The 20,093-nt window shown below is 33.7% G+C and overlaps 1 protein-coding gene and 1 long non-coding RNA gene across 2 annotated transcripts in view; both read right to left on the reverse strand.

Moving 5' to 3' along the window:
- Positions 1-10,266, reverse strand: part of LOC147076833 (uncharacterized) — a 34,531-nt gene extending 24,265 nt beyond the window's left edge. Inside the window, exons 1-6 of the mRNA XM_085940935.1 lie at positions 10,064-10,266; positions 7,764-7,919; positions 1,028-1,271; positions 428-616; positions 377-390; positions 153-305 (exon numbers count right to left, since the gene is read on the reverse strand). Of these exons, the coding sequence (XP_085797061.1) occupies positions 153-305; positions 377-390; positions 428-616; positions 1,028-1,271; positions 7,764-7,919; positions 10,064-10,240 (933 nt within the window). The 5' untranslated portion in view covers positions 10,241-10,266. The remainder of the gene's footprint in view (positions 1-152; positions 306-376; positions 391-427; positions 617-1,027; positions 1,272-7,763; positions 7,920-10,063) is intronic.
- Positions 10,267-13,521: 3,255 nt separating this feature from the next.
- LOC147076834 (uncharacterized) lies at positions 13,522-19,712 on the reverse strand. Its single transcript, XR_015069712.1, has 3 exons — positions 19,447-19,712; positions 18,350-18,502; positions 13,522-16,236 (listed from the first exon to the last, which is right to left on the reverse strand). It is a non-coding gene; the product is annotated as an uncharacterized LOC147076834 (long non-coding RNA).
- Between the last annotated feature and the right edge of the window lie 381 nt (positions 19,713-20,093).

Here is a 20,093-nt window from a genome sequence, read left to right on the forward strand (position 1 = left end):
TTAATGGTATGGTATGTAACCAGTAAGTGTCATTTGAGATTATAAATTAATATTTTCATAAGCACACATCACATTAGTGCAGTTTTTTTGGGGGTATGATTCCTTCTATGTCTTTTGAGAACACCGATTTGCAGAAATCTTTTAAAACACACGTCGCATTGATGCGGTTTTTCACCAGTATGTGTCATTTTATGTGTTTTGAGATGATATTTTCGCAGAAATTTTTTTAAACACACATCGCATTGATGTGGTTTTTCATCAGTATGTGTCATTTTATGCGTTTTGAGATGATTATTTCGCAGAAACTTTTTAAAACATACATCGCATTGATGTGGTTTTTCTCCAGTATGTGTCATTTGATGTTCTTTGAGACTACCAATTCGCCAAAATCTTTTAAAACACACATCGCATTGATGTGATTTTTCACCAGTATGTGTAATTTTATGCGCTTTGAGATGACTAGTGTGTAGAAAGAATTTAAAACATACATCGCATTGATGTGGTTTTTCACCGGTATGTGTCATTTTATGTGTTTTGAGAACACAGCTTTGCAGAAAACTTTTAAAACACACATCGCATCGATGTGGTTTATCACCAGTATGTGTCATTCTATGTGCTTTGAGATGACCAATACGCAGAAATTTTTTCAAACACAGATCGCATTGATGTGGTTTTTCACCAGTATGTGTCATTTGATGTATTTTGAGATGACCAATTTGCAGAAATCCTTTAAAACACACATCGCATTGATGTGGTTTTTCGCCAGTATGTTTCATGTTATGTCTTTTCAAATCACTAATGTACAGAAAACTCTTAAAACACACTTCGCATTGGTGTAGTTTTTTACCAATCTTGTGAATACCACGCTTCGAGGTTTTACATGGGCGCACATTGGATTCATATGGTTTTTCACCACCATGCGTATTGTATGAATCATGATGCCGAGTCATCATGCATGTAGTGTAGTGACTATTTAGATGATTTACAGATTCAAACACTCCACAACAATTATTGCAAATAAAGTTACGTGGGAAATATGTAACTCTTCTCAAGATTATTCGAACCACCGTTGGCAAGTATAATTTTTGAACCTCCCGTTTGACGTTTGATTCATCTATAGTTATCTCTGAATGCTGTATCGTCATATTGTTGATTTTCATTGTTGCATCTGGTATTTTGATCTTGACCAAATTGTTGTCAACCGCACTTTTTCTAACGATGTCCAGTGGTTTACTGTGACGTTGTTCCGTGATACATTGCTTGATAGAAATCTACGAAAAGAATAAGGTTGGTACGTATATTTATTTCAATAACTTAAAAATAAATAAAAAATACTTGTGATATTATATATCATTATATAAATATTGCATAAATACTTTAAGTTTTGACAGCTAATCTTTATGTATAAAATCGGTATTTCTTTTGATAAAATAGAATTAACGAATAAGTTAAAAGTGATACTGTGCTTACTCACGAATACTCACGCTTGATCAACGCTACCAAATTTACTTTGATATTGTTTGTCAATGTGCACATCTTATATTAGAATTCTATCGCAAAGATACGTTCAGCGGATGTGGCTTAGTTTTGGCTTAATGGTTTATCAATTAGGAATTATAACGCATATGAAGTGACAGATCCAGAAGACGAAATACTACAGACTCCATTGTATATGTTACGCCGATTGTGCGAAATTGAATATTACATAAAATGGGCAAAATTTTGCCTAAATCATGAAAAATGCAAGCCCGTTACCTTGTTCATAAATTAGACAAAATATCTGGAGAGTGCGTGAATTCGGCAGTAATTTTTCTGTCTAGTTCATGTCTTGGACAAATTAGATAGTAGCGCTACGGTGGTATTTTTTGGAACTAATCAAACTAAACAAATGTCATTGATTATAATATAAAAATATATCAATCAATATGTAACTGCAATGACGTTCATATCTATTTACTATGCGCAAAAAAAATCTAGAACTATAATATGATAACGGAAGAATTTTATTGAAAAATATTTTCGTGATTTGATTCGTGCTTGGTCGATTGAATGTATGTGATAGTTTGTTGACACTTGATAGCTAACCTCAAAATGGACATTCAGTTGAATACTTTAATTCAGAATTACAAAACCAAACCTAACCTAATGACACGGCCATAAAATGTACACCATTAGCCGACATTTTCTTTTAATAAATTAGTGACGTCACAACTTTTCGATCCGACCTTAAATGTCGATTTTACTTGAAAATACGCGGCCTACCTCTAAACAAAGCTATATTAATTATGTATTGAGTCCCATAGTACAGTCTGAGCGACTTATAGCCCCTCAGACTGAACTATGGATGAGTTTTCTTTCAAGAAGGCCGAACGGCCTTATAAGGTGAAATGTAAGTAATTGAAATGTATAGGATTAAGGTTAAAAATAGATAATAAATTGTAAACGACTTATGGGATATCATTTGCTATACATTGTAAATAAATGTCCATTTGTATTTAATCTGATTTTGAATTATATAAAAATAAATTTTATTTTTTCAAATTTGGTCTCGATCTATTTGCCGATACCAAAGCAAAATAACTTAAATAAATAAATTATGATATCAAATATTGTCGTAATTAAAATCTAATGATTAAGTTTTGTAAGTACTGATTACACACGTTCAATTTAAATAATGAATTAATATTTAGAATCGTAATAAAAAGGGTACCAATTTAAGTACCTACTTTTGTAAAAGTTAAATGAAGGAATTTCGAAAATAGAAATTCTGATAATGTAAGTTTAAGGACTCGGTTGCTCTCCTAATTTACAAATAAAAATTGTTCTTTAGACTTGTCAATTAACCCTGACAGATCAATATTAAATTACCCGAAATAGGTAATTTTCAAACTCAATAAATAAATACTTGTCATAGAAATCTAGACTGAAACTAATGTTATACCTTTAAGTTGAAGTGTTCTATAAATGTAATTAAATAAATTTTAATCGTAACCACTTCCGGTTACCCACAGTTAGCCCGCAAAGTTCTGCATAAAAGAAACGGACAAGTTCGATTTCTACCATTCTCTTTGTGCACACGTAACTGATCGGTGGTTTTAATGATTCACGTTCCTATTACGCTCTATTTTTAGCGAAAATATTTTCATTTTTCTTTACCGCTAACCTGATAAATGAATTAATAAATATTTGGACAATCTATGTCGAAAGCACTATAAAGACTTTTACGATTGTTACCAAACTTGTACCACCTATAGGTACTTATAAATTGTTTATTTTTATTTAATTAAATGATCATAATTTTCCGGAAAAGCCGGTAAATAAACGGCTTTTCTGTGATTGGTCCAAGACTTTGGTTTTTGGCTCTGTGGAGGAGGTAGGAAAATCTCTCATTGGTCCGTTTTTCGCGCATGAACACGCCTAGAAAAATCATGTAAGACCCTTAAGGTCCCTTTTTGATATTATAAGTTAATAAAATCTATACTTCGATAACAAGTATTTGAATCCTTATACGTAAACGTAATCTCTTGATTAAAAATATAAGTAGTTCTTTAGTTATTCAAGAAAACTTAAAATTAGAGTGGGGGGAATGACGTCAAATCTCGGGAAGTTCCCTTTTGGAGAGTATAAAGGAACGTGTTTTTCCATATAAGTTAGTCGCCGATTTTCCAATATTGCCGAGAGGTTGTGTCCGAGAGCGATCTGAATTCGCATAGTTTTTGAATATTTTCCCGATATATTCATTCGCGGGATATTTCCGACGTGTCACAGGTCTGACGTCATAAGTAGATGACGCGCAGTTCGGACTGTCAGTTGATAACGTAAACAACACCGCGTCGCGTCATCATTCGCGATCTTATTCTCGCGATATTATTTTTTTTTTTAAAGAAGCATATCTCCTTAAAGTTTACGGTCGGCGACTCATAGTTATAAGAGTGTAATCGTACATAAATTAAAAATAAAGTAATTATAATTAATTAACTTTATTTAATAATTAAGTTAAATAAGTTTTATAAAATAATTAAGTAATTATTTGAAATTAAACTAAAGTGTATAATTGTCAATAAACAATTAAATAAAATAAATTTATCTATTAAGAATAATTTAATAAATAATTTAAACTGAATTATTACAAGGAGTCTTTATTTTGAAAATAATCTGCGAAGTATTTTACGAAACGATACTAAGGAAAGTGACAGATAGTCAGCTGTCTTTGACGTTTACGTAAATATTTACGAAAATAAATTCGATTTGAAAGTTAATCGGATAATTAATAGCCTAGACACCAACCTATTACTAGGTGGTGATTCTAAATAATATCGATTAAGTGTATTCCAAAAGTGTCAATCAAGAACTTTAGTTGACCACCCTCTCCCCAAACAGTACTGAGCTAGCCAAACAAAGGTTCTTAATCGGTCCGAGGGCAGGACCGGTTGAAGATAAAGTACCTTTGAGACTATTCCGGGACCAGGGTATCGTCACTAACCTAACCTAATAATATTAATATTATATTATGTCCAATTATAACTAATAAAACCATCCGTATTAAATTTACTTTTTCTTCTGTCATGTTGACAGTTCAAGAATTCCATACCCTGGCGAATTCATGTACCCAGCAGAAAATTTGCCTTATTCATGAATAAGGCAACAGGCTTGACTGTTACATGAATTAGCCAAAATTTTGGCCATTTCATGTAATAGTCAATTTCGCACATTCGGTGTAACATATACATGAAATGACAAAAATGCACCGTTTGGTGCGGTTTACACGCTGGTCACATCATTTGAATATATTTCTTCAAAAATAAGGGCGAAAACCGCTGTAAGAAGATTGTTACCGAACCGTATTCAATGATGCTATAATAAATTCTAACCAAGTAGGTACCTATACTAGCAATATTCGGGTCTTTTTACTGGTTTACGCAGCCGCTCGCTGTCATCTGTCAGTGATATATTTATAACTATATATAATATATTTATCAACTATAATTATAGTAAATTTTGGTTCGCGTACTATTAAAAAAGGATAGTACGTCAAAAATACCACAATTTTGAAAAATAGAATTAATTGAATTCGCCGATTATGGACGTAGTCTTGCGTTGTCTGTACTCTAAAAAACTAACGTGACATTAAGTGCTCGGCCGTAGCGTCTTGTGAAACTCAAACGTATAACCGTGTGTATTATGCCCCAAAAAAGACACTGTTTACGAACATTTTACACACGGTTATACGTTTGAGTTTCACAAGACGCCGCCGCTCCGCGCGACGACTACGTTCTTGCACTTAATGACAGCGGCCGGCGTTAGCATTTTTTGGTCGTAAGGCGTAAAACCTACTGAACGCAGCGAGTGGGGCACTCGCGCAAAATTTCACTAGTGGCGCGTAAATCATCGAAAATACTACGTAATAAAATACGCCAGAGCACACTGGATTTGACGAAAATACAACGTAGCCCATTCATTGAACACGGCAAGCAAAATCACGCTTCTGGAAGCGTCGTCGATAGACTGGCGAGTAGGCATTATTTTATAACAGTGAACTCATTGTTTAGTTGCTGCGTGTCCGATATTTCGCTGGTAGAATGATGTCATCGTAAATATTAATTACAAGCCCCGAGAAATTTAATAATATTTTTATTGCTTTATTATGAGAGACGGTGATAATAATAAAGGTGAAGGGTAATGCGCGGGTGGGAGGGGGCCTACTTCGTAGTGAGCGCACCGAGCGCCACTTTGGTGGGCTTTATGCCTAAGAGGTGTTTTAATAAAGCAGGGCATCGGAATTTCTCGAATTCTCCTTTATGTTTATGTATGTGACAAACAAAAAACTTACATTTTCAACACATCCTATAACTTTTGCCGAAATACTATAATGCCTTGGACGGCGTACTATAATTCGATGACAAAAAGATAGCTTAATTCCAAAATGGCGACTGACAGATAATGACGACGGAGAACCAGTAAAAAGCACTCAATATTCCCCTCCAAAGCCGTGAAATTTGACACCTCAAACCGTACGACAATACGGCCGGCAATGCTCAAAAATCAGTGGCTAAAAATGGACGGACAGAATTCGCTGTTGAGAACAGCTTTACTTTGAAGTGTGAATATCAATCCTTCGAAAAAAAATGAATAAAAGTTAACGTCGTGTATAATTTATACATTTTAAAGTTCTATCAAGCCATTGCCGACTGAACAGAAAGTCGATACATTCACGACTGGTCCTACCTTTCCGCCCCTCTCATATCATTGTCTAGCATTGTCTATAGAGTGCTCATACTGGCACGTCTCACGTGTTCACTCAAAGATTAGTTAAATGGTAAATAATACACTAGCATTAATACACCTTCTACAAATGTAATGCATAGATCAATGCTACATATTTTTTGGAAATCCATATTACACCGGTTTTTGTGTGAAGGACTAGTCTGACTTTGACAGCTGATGAATTACAGGAATGTATATTATTTATAAATAACACTGATAGTAAATATATTTGATCTGAGAATTTTTTCTAATTCAATTTGAAACGAGAAAGGGCGAATCAGTATGTCAAGCAATCTGGGATCTGATTTTGTCAGCTGAAAAGTGGACCACTCGTTACTTGTACAAAAAGTTATGCTCAGGCTTATTTAATCTAAATATGGCGGTGATCAAGTTTAAAAAAAACAACTATTATAATTGAGCGTAGTTATGCACAAAGCAGCCGAGCCACACAAACCTCAAACAGGGATAGAAGCACTTTTATGGAAATTGTGTTTCTTTAAATCAGCAAAGCTAGATAGATATTATATAAATATGATTTTGTATAACTTTTGAAGAGATAAAAGCATATAATCTATGAAATTTTGGTGTTTTAGCAGTCCAGGTGTTTTGAGTAAAATGATTTTTTTTAGAATGTGCATTCTGCAGAATGCAGCCATCTCTTACTTTTGTAAGAAAAGTCTTTATTTTTGATTATTTTCTTTAAAAATAGCCTTTGGTTACTAAATTATTATGGGAATTTCAAAATTCTGAAAATAATTCGAAAAACTTGTAAATTATACATCAATATTTAGCTGCCTGGCACTATTTTTTATATGAAAAATCCAGAGCTCGAAATGGACCGGAACGCACCAAAGCGCCGTTCCGGTTCATAAAATCCACAAAATTATCGCTCCGTCTCGTGGAAATATTAATTTGACCGTCTGAGCTAGATATTTCATATAATAAAACAATAACACACTTATTTTTATAAATCACATTAACAATTAATGTAGTTATAGTATTATATAGTTGATATTTTCGAAAAATTTCGAGCGCTCCGGTTCGTAAAATTGTCCATTTCGAGCGCTGGAAAAATCTGTATATTATATTATATATAATAAAATGAAAAACATATAATGTAATTGAGAAAATAATGTGTATTAATTGAATGTAGAAAAACACACCTTACAGTCACGATTTTAAAAATTTACGTAAGTACATAATATTATCATTTGGCTGCTTTTTGCAGAACGAATACATATTGCATATTTTTAGAACGCATTTATATGACATTTTTGTATGACAGCAGCTTGGTTGCTTTATGCAAATCGAAAATGTCATATTCTGCGATTTGCAAAATCTTTAAAACGCATTTATATGAGATGTTTGTATGACAGCAGCTTGGCTGATTTGTGCACAACGTAAAACAAACGTGTGAGATTATGGAAATCACAATAACTCATTTTTTTCAAAATTGTGGTTTGGCTGCTTTGTGCATAACTACGCTCAATTGAACATACCTGATCATAATATGGTATATGTTGTGTACCAGAACAGCCTGGTTGAGGATTCTCATTATTGATTTGGTTGATTGCGTTGTCAACAAATTCCTCTTTGATGGCGATTCCCTCATTATCCTTCTCAGACTTTATATTGATCAGACTGTATTCACGCATCTAAAATTAATATAATTATTGTTTTAATTATATACTTAGGTACATATATTTTTTCGGGTAGAATTAATTGTAGATAGTAGAATATATATCTATAATATAGAATATAGTAGAATCTCTGTATAATAATATCAATATCAGAAACAAATGAGAATAAATTATCACACGTGCCCACATGATGTGAATATTTTTTTCTTATATGTAGCTACACTTTTGAGATGATTAAAATTATACATATTTAATAAAGAATGCTACATTCCTAACTCTTGTGTATTACCTACTTTTCTATTTCGAACAATGGACATAATGGGTTGCAGCGTTGCCGACTACAAATTACAAACCGATATAAAATGAGACGTGCCAACAACAATTGGTCGTACCTCTCCTGCCCCTCCAGTTGATGTAAATGGATGTCCTATCATTATTATTTAGAGTTATTATCAAGAAGGTAGTGGTTGAAGTCAACTGGATAATAACCATTCTCATAGTTTGCGTTTGTCAGGCCCGATGCCTATTTTATGAATATTATTTAAGTTTTTTTAATGATAAAAAGGCCAGGTATCAATGTACCCTGCAAGAGCGCTCGCACACCTACCTACATGTGTCTGCACACATGACGTTTTTATCCTCCGTACAGTCCTCACACAAAAATATTGTAAAAGAATGTTTCCTTTGCCAGACTTTAGTTTTGCTCGAATGAACGAAACCATCACGTGCACAATAATTGTGCACGGAAGGCGAAGGTCAAGTGCGACTAACGCGAGTATGTAAGTGAAATTTTATGTCGAGCGGGATCGCTATATCCGTCTCGTTCTATCTCGTCCCAAAGTATACGAAAAGAAAATAAGTACGGAGGTATTTTAGTGTATATCAATGACCACCTATGTGCCGGGTCCTCTACATTTCTTAGTCTTTGACATGTTTCAACTTGCAAGAAACATTGTCAGTATGTACAGTCTCATAGTAGTCCTTATTGTGAAATCATCACATTTCTTACTATATTTTTTAAACGGTAAAAATAAAATGTTCGTGTGAAAAAGCAGTGTTTTTTACTTAAAACATTTATAATACATAACTAATAACCAATTTTTGTAATAAATAACTACAGGTGTGTTCAGTGTACCTACGTAACAAACCATTCAAGTGAACAATACAATTGCTTGCACAGTTACATAATATTATATAGTGTAGGTACTAATTATAGAAAACTTATTATTATATATATATTTCAAATGCGATCACTAAGAAGATTTGATTGAAGATTGAAGACATTAATAAATACGTTAAAAATATAAGTTTTATTGAAAGATTGTATGTGTTTTTTTGGGGGGGGTGTACATTTACCGCACCGGGTGACACCAACCCTAGTTATGTCACTGCTCAGATGCGTAGGTACCTATTGAGTTTGACATGATTAATATACACCTTGCCTGACATGGTCAGCAACAAATGATCATAAACGGTGTTCTTGTTTTGCTAAACTCATATTATATTGCAAAATTGGTCTGCCACGATCTTAAACAGACACCTTTGGGTCGTTTATCTGGAGTCGTGAAAAGAGCACGCGTTAGACAAAATACAAAATTGACGTTTAGAAATTGGAAGCTGCTTCACTTATTAATTAATTTTGTTGCTTTACTTATAACTGAGCATATTATATTATGAATCAAATCAAGCGTCCACAGGCTGAGTCGGTACCTAGCTGAATTGTTCCAAATTATTGCTATTTAAAGTCGACGATTGGTCACGATGATCATTGAATCTGGTTGGGTCGACGAGTAAATAGGAGTAAATAGGCCTTTACGAGATTAGGTAGGTACTCGCATAGATCGTCGCCGAATACAACTGCAATAAAAACTATCTATGGTCATTACAATGTTCTGTCACGCAATAGCATGCGATTTGACTAGTATTCTATCAGTACGTAATGTAGATGTGTCAATAAGTACCTATTTTTTATCATTGCAATACCTACTGATTTCGTAAATTCGAAGGAAAAACTACAGTTTAACGGTTTCTGTTTTAGCCTAGTAGTTACTTACCAAATGAATGGTAATTTTTTAAGAATAATTCCAATTTCGTTTAATAATTGACTTTATTTTCAACATAATTATTAATTAGCCTAAACAAATTAGGAATCTACTCACCTCCTTGAAGTGGATACTGTTGCTGACGTCTTCGACATTTTCCTGTTTGACTGACACGTCAAATCGGCCCTTGCTCTTGTAGTGATTTACGTCAATCCATTGGTAAGCACCGTCGCTGATTTCTTCCACCGTTTCATCAGGCAATATTCCATCGTTTGTTTCGGTTTTTACTTCCATTTTATGCGATAATCAACAAAATCTTCCAACACCTTAACAACGGCACGTGTCTAATATACTTTAGATGTCTATCATAGACATTATGATGTCAACCAGTGTTGCCATTTTTACATTACCTGAATTTTAGATTTTTGGCAAATATGTACCTACGTCTTCTGTTTAAAATACCAACTATATATACAATGAAACAGTTGAGTAATTGAAGGTTCCCTTTTTATTCATAGGTAGGTAAGATAGATCACGTGTGTAGGTACCTATTTCATATATGATTAACAATTTTAATTTTTTTAATTAATTAATAATTCAGATTATTAAATTTAATGTAAGTAAAAACTCAACTCGATTATGTAGATACCTACCTATTGTACAGAAATGCTTTATTTTTTGTGACTAAGCAGTGGATTAGAAGCAGACAAATTGAAGTAATATGTAAGTATGTTTTTTTGTCATTATTTTTAGCTACATACATGCTGTAAGGTGAATTGGGGGAATGTGTAACTTAGTAGTAAGTGTAGCTATTAAGATTTTTCAGTATCTACTAAAAATTATTGGATGATGCCATGCAGTGACGTCTCTAGATAAAATGCCGCCCCATTTTTTTATACAGTACTTTTTATTATCCTTTCTACGGTTTCAGATACATTTAAAAATACACCGGGCAACTTCCAAAATTCGCGAGTGACTGACATAAATATTTGGATAAAATTAGGCAAGTGCTGGTCATCAAGGACGTGACCTCCAAGGACAACTGAAGTAAACTAGACATCGCGAATTCAACAAAAAATACATTCCTGTTAAATCATGTATGTTAATTAATAAATTTTGTTTCCAACCAGTGACCTGATTTTTTAATTAAAGGATATTTCCGTTATTACAAAGTTTAGGTAGCTATTTCTATATATACCTAACGATTGTCCTCGATCTTCCGCCCTTCGAGTAACTGCCGCCCCCAAGCGACGCTCAATCTGCCTACCCCCACGGGACGTCACTGAAGCCACCTATGGAGGGGTGGTCACTGATTTATAAAAAATAATCAGAAATGGTGTCGACACCATGTTTTCTGATGTGAATACATGGATTATTCTCCAGACGACAATGACATTATTAATGGACAACGCATTCAATACAGTAGCTAGTCAGTAAATTCACGCACAGTGACATTCGCACATGTATAGGTAGACGTCACGCAATTTCCATTATGCGATATCACTCATCGGGAATTTATAGCAATATCACCTTTGTTGTAATGGCGTTTGAACAGTGTTTCTAGTGTCAATGTTCATTTGAGTGAACCAGTTCGAGCCGAACCGTCCGGCAGACCCAACAAAAAGCATCGGGAATTTATAGCAATATCATCTTTATTGTAATGGCGTTAGAACAGATTATGCCATTCGGCAGACCCGACAAAAAAGTGAGTGATATTTTTATTTCCAGATGCTTCGTCCAAATTAATGTCATTGCCAGACGTTATTAAGTCGACGAGTGAGATGGTAGCTGTTACTAAACTATTTTTTAAAACACGGAAACTGCACATTGTGGTAGGTTCTAAAAATTGGTGATTATATGTGTTTTGATACCCTGCTTCACGTTTTGTTATCGATGTAGGTACTCAGGGCTTTTTTTATAAAAAAGGTGCCGGAACTGACTTCTCGCCAAACTTCTTACCTACTAAAGAAAATTATAATATTTAAATATCATTTAAAGAAACTTTTCCTATGCCACGAATTGCATAAAAAAATAAACAAACAAACAACAATACAAATAAATATTTGTAAAATATAAAATTGTAAAAACATCATATTACTTGAATAAAAGTATATAGTGATTTCCATGGCCGCCACACGATGAAGCGGGCCCCCAGTCCAGTTTGGCGGGCCCACTACGTAGCACTAAGGTTAAAGGCAACATGACGTTCTATAGTATCATTTTTCAAATGGTGTTCGAGGTAAAATTAAGGTTATTCAGTGTATTAACAAACAACAAAAAAATGCTATTACACACCCACATATTATTTTAAAATGTTAATACGTCTGAAGAAAAGTAGCGCCGCAGGCGATTTTTTAACGATTAGAGCAAAATTGTCATGTTCATTTATTTCACTTATCTGGTCGATCCCCCGGGCTACAGCCCTGTCAGCCCGCCCTTTTGTGGGGACCATGGTGATTTCAAAAGTTCAGTCTAATTTTCGTCTGGCAAATCGTTTCGATTCCTTTTCGTGTTAGAGTTTATGGCCGAATGTCTTCCACTGAGTAACCACCGATCAACGTAATCGTCGCTATAGATTGGTTTGTCGAATATTCGTTTTTGTCGAAATCGACATTCAATGCATACCTAATGATTTTTTGTATCTAAATGGAACAGAAACATCCTTTTCTTTAAATTGCTTAGTAATGAAAACAGCATTCATATGCTGTAAAAACAACAATTTAAATACCTCCATGTATTTAAATTTTTGGTATATCACACGCAGTGATACGTTTCAGTTGCTCAAGACGCCGCCGCGCAGCCACCCGCCCGTAACTGTGGCCTAGCGCTAAGGATGACCTGTCATTTTTCTATAGAGTGCTCATACTGACGCATCTGTCGTGTTCACACAGTGAATGATTTGATTTGAATAGATAAGTTACATGATAAATATTGCACTAACATTAACACTCCTTCTACAAAATGTAATGCATATATCAATGCTACATATTTTTTGGAAATCTATATTACCTACCACCGGTTTTTGTGTGAAGGACTAGTCTGACTTTGACAGCTGACGAATAATAGGAATGTATATTATTTATAATTTATTAATATATTTGATTTGAGAATTTTGTATACTATTTGAAACGAGAAAGTGCGAATCAATATGTCAATCAATCAAGGATCTGATTTTGACAGCTGAACAGTGGACCACTCGTTGCTTGTGCAAAAAGATATGCTCAGGTTTTATTAATCTAAAGATGGCGCTGGGCGCGTGCACCTTTGTGTTGTGTCACACTTGATAAACGTATCAAGGCACGTCACTCTAAGTTTGTTCTTCATTCTGATGACTGCTAACGATCTCAGTTTATACACTGAAGCCCATTCAATATTGGTGTATTATATAGTTGCAATACACACTAACGCACGTCTATAATGTTTTTCATTTTCGAATGTCACTCACACATTCAAAACTCTGCTTCAAAATGTAGTGTAATAGGGTAGGTATAGCCAAACTAAATTATATAAATAATCAGCTGTTTTCTGTTACCATTTTCTGTTAACAGCTCATTAATGATCATTAATTATTAATTATGATAAGGTATTTTATTTTGTATGAGGCATTTAATTTACAATTAATTAGATGAATAAACAAAAGCTTTATTATATTTTTACATCTACGTATTACCTAGGTATAATCAAATTACATTTCAGGAGTGTGTAATTAAATATGTAGCTATGTATAGGTTTGCCATGTATTTTAATTATTAGGTACTTATACAAAAACATAACTTAATAATATACAGACCATATTGTTATAAAAAAATGATCAGTGAGTAAACCATTGAATACTTATTATTCTTAATAAAACATTTAAACATTAATTATGGTAAAATGAAATAAAATTTATTTAACCTCATGTTTTCTTCAATCGGTAATAAAATTGGAAACATGTTATAATTAAAATTATAGCAATAAACGAATGTTGCAAAAAAACTATTTTAATAAATTGATAGGAAAATGTTTGCAATGGAAAAGCCCTGGGGCGAGTCTCAGCGGCGGCTTTTCTAACATCGTGCGCGTGCGCTGCACTCCCATTTCCTAAAACATCACCCAATGTGCATCATTGTTCTTTATAAGTCATCAATCATCACTCCCTTATCGTAATTTAATATATATAAATTTGCACCAAAATCATGTACACACTGAACAATCATAAAAAAATGATTGAATTTATCAAAAACTAATAGGAAGGCCCTCCGGCGACGCAGCAACTAAAATCCGCCGGAACTGAAACTCCAGTATCTAGCTAATGTATTTAAATGGCAGCTCGCTGACGGTAAAACTGGAGTCTCTCAGTTTCAAAGTATCCGCAACTGAAACTGAGGAAACGCGACATGCTAGTCTCCCAGTCTCTCAGTTGCCAGTTATCCATTAAACAGTGGTACAAATATCAGTCGATTCGATAAAAAAATACAAATTTTCTTACCAAAATTGGTAGCACTTCTAAGAACATCATGCCATAAACCATGTCAAGATTACCTATAAACCAAGGCGTCAAACGCGAGCAAATATGGACGAAAACATTTTTAGACGAGATAGGTAAAGTAAGGACTAGCGGATTTTAAGAGCTGGAACGTCGAGTAGTTTTGAGTCGTTTGAGCAAGAACCGAAAACAATTTTCCGTGCCATCCCTTTTTACATTATAAACAAACGACGCATTGTTATAGTTGTAATGCCATGTAACCAGTCAGTGTCATTTTGATGATAAATTATTATTTGTTTTAAAACGGACCTCGCATTAGTGTGTTTTTTTAGTAGTATGTTTCATGGTATGTCTTTTGAGAACGCCAATTTGCAGAAATCTTTTAAGAATCACATCAATGCGATGTGTGTCTTAAACGATGAGCATTTTATGTATTTTGAGACGACTAATTTGTAGATATTTTTTTAAAACACACATGGCATTAATGAAGATTTTCACCTGTATGTGTCATTTTTTGTATTTTGAGACTAATTCCGTGAAACTTTTTAAAATACACATGGCATTAGTGTGATTTTTTACCAGTATGTGTCATTTTATGTCTTTTGAGATCACTTAAACGTAGAAATCTTTTAGAACACACATCGCATTCATGTGGTTTTTCACCAGTATGTGACATTTTATGTTTTTTGAGATAGTTAATATGCAGATATTTTTTTAAACAAACATCACATTGATGACATTTTTCACCAGTATGTGTCATTTTATGTGTATTCAAATCACTAATTTTCAGAAAGTTTTTAAAACACACATCACATTGGTGTGGTTTTTCACCAGTATGTGTCATTTTATGTGTTTTGAGATGACCAATTCGCATAAAGTTTTTAAAACACACGTCGCATTGATGTGGTTTTTCACCAGTATGTGTCATTTTATGTTTTTTCAGGTAATCAATATGCAGAAATTTTTTAAGACACACGTCGCATTGATATCGTTTTTCACTAGTATGTGTCATTTTATGCGTTTTTAGATTACCAATGTGTAGAAAGAATTTTAAACATACATCACATTGATGACGTTTTCCATCGGTATGTGTCATTTTATGTCTATTCAAAACACCAAGTTGGAGAAAGTTTTTAAAACACACATCGCATCGATGTGGTTTTTCACCAGTATGTGTCATTTTATGTCTTTTCAGGTAATCAACATGCAGAAATTTTTTAAGGCATACATCGCATTGATGTCCTTTTTCATTAGTATGCTTCATTTTATGAGTTTTTAGATTACCAAAGTGCAGAAATTTTTTAAAACATACATCACATTGATGACGTTTTTCACCAGTATGTGTCATTTTATGTTTATTCAAAACACCAATTTGCAGAAATTTTTTAAAACACACATCGCATTGGTGTAATTTTTCACCAATTTTGTGAATACTTTTACTACGGTTCGAGGTTTTATATGATTTTTCAACAATATGCTTCTTATATGACTCATGATGCTGAGACTTTATGCATGTAGTGTAATGAATATTTAGATGATTTACAGATTCAAATACTCCACAACAATCATTGCAAATATAGTTACGTGAAAAACATGTAACTCTTCTCAACATTATTCGAACCTCCTTTGGCAAGTATAATTTCTGAACCTCCCGTTTGACGTTTGATATACCTATAGTTATCTCTGAATGCTGTATCACCATATTTGTATGAGTCGCATGTGCTATTTTGTTTTTAACTATGTTATCGTCAACTGTATCTTTTTTAGCGATATTCAGTGGTTTACTGTGATGTTGTTGCGTGAAACATTGCTGGGTAGAAGCCTACAAAAAGAAGAAAGCTGGTATATTCAGTGCAATAACATTAAAATAAATAAAATATGATTATGTTCCCTAATATTGCATCGAAACTATGTATTTTGACAGCTTAATTTTCATAATTTTTATTTTTTGAAAATATAACTAAACAATATGCATAATTAAAGTTCAAATGTATATTATAATCAGCGCTCGAAATGGAAAAATTTACGAAACGGAGCGCTTGACAGTTTTCTGAAGATTTTTACATAGTAAAGTTATCAAAGTTTTATAAAAAAAAAATTTCATTTTCTAGATTTTCTATTATATGGCCTATCCAGCTCAGACGGTCAAATTATTTATTCCACGAGACGGAGCGATAATTTTACCGATTTCACGAACAGGAACGGCGCTCCGGTGCGTTCCGGTCCATTTCAAGCCCTGATTATAATATTAAATCAGGGGTTCTCTACTAAAGGCCCAAAATTGTATTCTTAAAGATTTGCTTAGAAGTCAACTCTAACATAATAAAGTTGGAAGTGAAAATAATACTAGACCAGCGGCTCTCAACTAGAGGCCCTTTTTAATTTAGGAGTAATGACTATTTTTCAACATACTGTGTAATTGAATAGGTACCAAGTATATAATAATATAATAAATTTTAGATAATTATACTTACCTAATTAAAATATATTTATTAAAAGTAGATTAATTAGAAATTAATTTAAGAACCTACTAAAGAAAACTGAACGTCTGTAATAATTATGTGTACTTTAATTGAACAAAAAAAGAGAATATAAACTAAATCTAAACATCTGATGAGTTTTACTTGACTTCATATTGAAATAATTTGGATAGTTCCAAATAATGAGAAAAAAACTATTTATTATTTGTTGATCCGGATTCTAAACTTAACACTAGAGCTAGTCGCGGGATTCAGGTGATCCTAGTGTTTTCAAGATTATGTATGGTCAATAAATAGAATTTAACATTCTTAAATCTTCTGAATTATTCGTTGAATAAAAAAATAGTCAATTAAACATACAATTTTACTTTTAAATCAGTTGTCGATATTCACATCCCTTAATTGCATTCTAACGCAAAATTACATTCAGCGGATAAGGCTTACTTTTGGCTTAACGGGTTGTCAATAAGGAAAATCTCCGCGTATGAAGTAAGACCAATCCAGACGAGTCCCCATAGACTCTATACAATGCATAACATGACAAAAATGCACATGGCACAATGCCGTTCGGTACGGTAGCGGTGCTGGTGACAATATTTGAATATATTTTTACAAAAATATGGACGGAAAACGCGGTACGGTGAATGGGGATGGTCACCGAACCATATTTTGATATGATATTTTTTGAAATTATCATTGACATTTAATCGGATGTAGCTTGGTTTCTAAACGAAGAGATGTCACGGAGACTTGAAGCTTTCGAGATGTGGCTGTATAGACGCATCCTCAAAATTCTTTGGACTAACCGGGTGACAAAATGATGAAATTCTCAATCGAATGGGGGAGGACCGAGAAGTTCTACGTAGTATCAAAACCAGGAAACTACAGTGCCTCGGCCACATTATGAGTGGACAAAAATACAGCATTCCCCATTTTGTCATTCAAGGAAAGATCAATGGGAAGCGTAGCTGAAGACGGCGCCGCATTTCATGGCTTAAGAACCTCCGTGATTGGTACGAGTGCAGCTCCACTAAATTGTTCAGGGTAGCAGACGACAAAGATAAGATGGCCTTCGCCTTGATAATGGCCGACCTCCGCTAGGGGATGGCACAATAAGAAGAACAAGTTTGGTTTAAACGGGATGACACAATGTGCCAAATAACGATTCGGCAATAAGTTATCGATTTCGAGAAATGGACCCATCAATTTGCCTCCAAAGTTGTGATATTTGACACCTCATTCAAATCAAAAGACAATACAGCCGATAGTACTCAAATTGGGCGTACATAATTTGCTTTGTTGAGAATAGTAAATTTGCAATCGCCTTATCTCTGAAATGTCTTTCCAGGGTTAATATCGATCTTTCGGATAAAAAAATATAAAAGTTACTCGTATAATTTTTACAATTTAAAATTCTATAGGGATTAAAAAAAACATTATTATATATGAACGTACCTGATCTAATGGCCTGTATTGTGGATCGGAGCAGCCAGGTTGAGGACTCTCATTTTTGATTTGGTGGATTGCGTTGTCAACAAATTCCTCTTTGATGACAATTCCCTCATTATCGTTCTCAGACTTTATATTGATCAGACCGTATTCACGCTTCTGAAAATAACATTATTATAAATAAAATGTAACAGTATCACCATTATAATCAAGTGATTTTATACTCACTGAGTGACATTCCAGCGTAATTAACTTTCATAAGTTTAATATTATCACAAAGCTATGAACATGTTTTTTTTATGTCTTGTCGTGTGGTGGCTAACATGCACCACATCTACCAACATTTAACACTATTCAAAATAGGTTGAAGCTAGTCGTGATGTTCTGATTATTTATTATACTATTCGCGTACATAGGTTGAATAATAATTAAGTAGGTATATATTTATTAAAATTTTGTAGAGTCAACCATTAGTGTCCGATAACACACCATTTACGTTTGAAGCGTTCATAATTTTTGCATGTCCTAATGCAATCGGGCAATTCACATTTTTTTGTTTTAATTTTATACGTATATTTTTTCGAGTTAAATGAATTGTTTTTTTGATGGTTAAATTAACTCTGAAGTCCCTTGAGATGTAGATCGTATTTTTCGCCTTGTATTCTTCTTTGATGGTTTTTTTTAACCCCCTTGTCCCATATTTCCTTGATTATTTATCTCTCTGGTTACATTCTTATTGCTAGATAGCGTCTAATTTTGGCTTTGCAGTTTGTCAGGACTGTCGCGTCCTATCCATGAGCTGATTGTATTCCCTTTATTTGTTTTAATTCATAAAAATTACAGAATATTTGGGGTTAAATATTATTAATAACTGTTTTCGGAAATAAAATTATTTAGTTTATGGCTGCGTAGTTGACGCATTGGCGTGAGGCACCGCCATCTTTGCGTAAGGCCAAACACGAAAGCCGCATCAAATGCTCCTTTGATAACTACTTTACGGTTAATTTTTAGAATAGTCGTGCCTGCCTATTTTCCGACTTAGAATTTGTTAAGAAAATTATGAATAGGTACCAACGCCTAAACAAATAAGGAATTCTACTCACCTCCTTGAAGTGGATACTGTTGCTGACGTCCTCGATATTTTCCTGTTTGACTGAAACGTCAAATCGACTCTCGCTCTTGATGTGGTTTATGTCAATCCGTCGGTAAGCACCTTCGCTGACTTCTTTCGCCGCATCATCACGCAATATTTCATCGTTTGGTTCGGTTTTTACTTCCATTTTATGCGTAATTTAACATCAAATATTCAACAACTTCACGACGCCACGTGACAAATTATTTACCATAGACTAGTATACTCTAGTTGTGTACCATAAACATTATGACATAGACTGCGTTGTCATTTTTTATCACCATGTGTAGTTCATGAAATTTATAATTTTGGCAAAAATTATAGTACCTACCCGTTGTCCTCGGATGAAAATAATATATATCCCTTAAAATAACAGAAATCTTGTGGGGACCATTAATAATCTTATGATTATATTCATACTGAATCTAAAAAATCACAAGACATATTGCAAGACAACAAAATTAATAGTAGGTAGGTAATAATGTCAACTGGTAATAAATGATACAACATTATAATATAAATCATGATTATTCTTGTATTTTGGATCACGATCCTGATTGTAATAATTGTGGTTGGCAAGAGGTTGCATTTACCAACGTTAAGAAAAATATTACTTGG

The sequence above is a fragment of the Rhyacophila brunnea genome, unplaced genomic scaffold (assembly GCF_057557595.1).
Source record: "Rhyacophila brunnea isolate RB1 unplaced genomic scaffold, BYU_Rbru_1.0 scaffold_13, whole genome shotgun sequence".
Classification (NCBI taxonomy): Eukaryota; Metazoa; Arthropoda; class Insecta; order Trichoptera; family Rhyacophilidae; genus Rhyacophila; species Rhyacophila brunnea.